Below are 1,280 nucleotides of genomic sequence, written 5' to 3'. Positions count from 1 at the left end.
ACCCTCAGGATCGCCTGTCATTTTTGCAGGAGGACAGGTGAGTGTGTATGTGTGTGTTAATGCCACCTGCAGCTCTAGTACATGTGCGTGTGCTTGAATGGTCTCGTCTGAAACGTGTGTTTTGCAGGCATATGCGGTGCAGGGACAACATGCCATTCCTCAGCCTGATGTAAGAGACGGTTCTGGTTCTCTGCAACACAGAAGGGTTTGAACCCATTAGAACACTTAACAGATGTAGTGATCTGACTGTTAAATATCAAATATCTTTGCATGCTGTTTTCTGTGTCCGCAGCTCACTAAACTCCACCAGTTGGCAATGCAGCAGAGCCCGTTTCCTTTGGCCCCCAGCAGCCAGGGCTTCTCTGGTAAATCCCGTCTCTCAGACACTTGCTCTGCGTCTGCTCTTGTCATTGGCTGATGGTGATTGTGTTTCTCTGTTCTGCAGCTGGTATGGACGCTACTGCACAGACAGGCTCTCATGAACTGACCATTCCAAACGATGTGAGTTTGCTGACCTTTCGTTTCCTACACGCTTCTGAGAGGATCTGATGATACGACGATATTAGGGCTGCCACAATGACTCGATAATCACTATTGACAATTATCAACCACAGACTTGATTAGCGTTTAATCGTACTGTGCCCAGAAATCAAATACCGTTTTAATAAGTCAAAATATTAAATGGCAATACTAACCGTAGTGAATTTTGTCTTAGTTTATCGACAGACTGTAACCGTTTCATCCCTGTTTGTAACCCTCAAACTAGAGTGAGTTTGGTGACTCCTTGTAAATCTTCAGGGACCCCCACTGTAAAGAGATATGAAAGTAATAATTATGGTGTTCAGATGTGCCTTCGTTACTTCTTACAGCTTTATACCTTTTTACTTGCGCTACTTGCAGCTAGTATTAGTTTTTGCTGTGATTATTGAGAATTGTGTAATTTCACTGCTATCCAAAATTGTAGTATCGCAGCAAAAATAATTACACTACCATTCGCAAGTTTGGACTCGGTAACTTATTTATTTACTTCATTTTTAGTAAGTCTTGTATTATTGCAACTCAGTTTTTTGCCATGAAGATGGCCCTAGATGCTGACATGGCAATACAAATAAATGACTGCTACTGCTTTATTGTTAGTGCTTTTATCCAGCAAGACATTAATTTGATCAAAAGTGACAGTAAAGACATTTATTATGTTACAAATGATTTCGATTTCAAATAAATGCCATTCTTTCGTATGGTGACTGGGAAGGGACATGTTTATTCAGGATCTAGTCGAT

The 1,280-nt window shown here is 41.1% G+C and overlaps 1 protein-coding gene across 1 annotated transcript; it reads left to right on the top strand.

The window, feature by feature from the left end:
- Positions 1-4: 4 nt before the first annotated feature.
- LOC107580670 (poly(rC)-binding protein 2-like) lies at positions 5-819 on the top strand (the record flags this gene model as incomplete). The annotated part of the gene is made up of 4 exons (XM_016266341.1): positions 5-37; positions 128-169; positions 293-365; positions 446-819. Coding segments are annotated over 4 exons (252 nt in total), but the record flags the coding sequence as incomplete, so codon positions are not given.
- Between the last annotated feature and the right edge of the window lie 461 nt (positions 820-1,280).

Source organism: Sinocyclocheilus grahami, unplaced genomic scaffold (genome assembly GCF_001515645.1).
Source record: "Sinocyclocheilus grahami isolate Dianchi unplaced genomic scaffold, SAMN03320097.WGS_v1.1 scaffold39512.1, whole genome shotgun sequence".
Lineage (NCBI taxonomy): Eukaryota > Metazoa > Chordata > Actinopteri > Cypriniformes > Cyprinidae > Sinocyclocheilus > Sinocyclocheilus grahami.
Note: the sequence above shows the minus strand (reverse complement) of the source record. Positions and strands in the feature narration are given on the sequence as shown.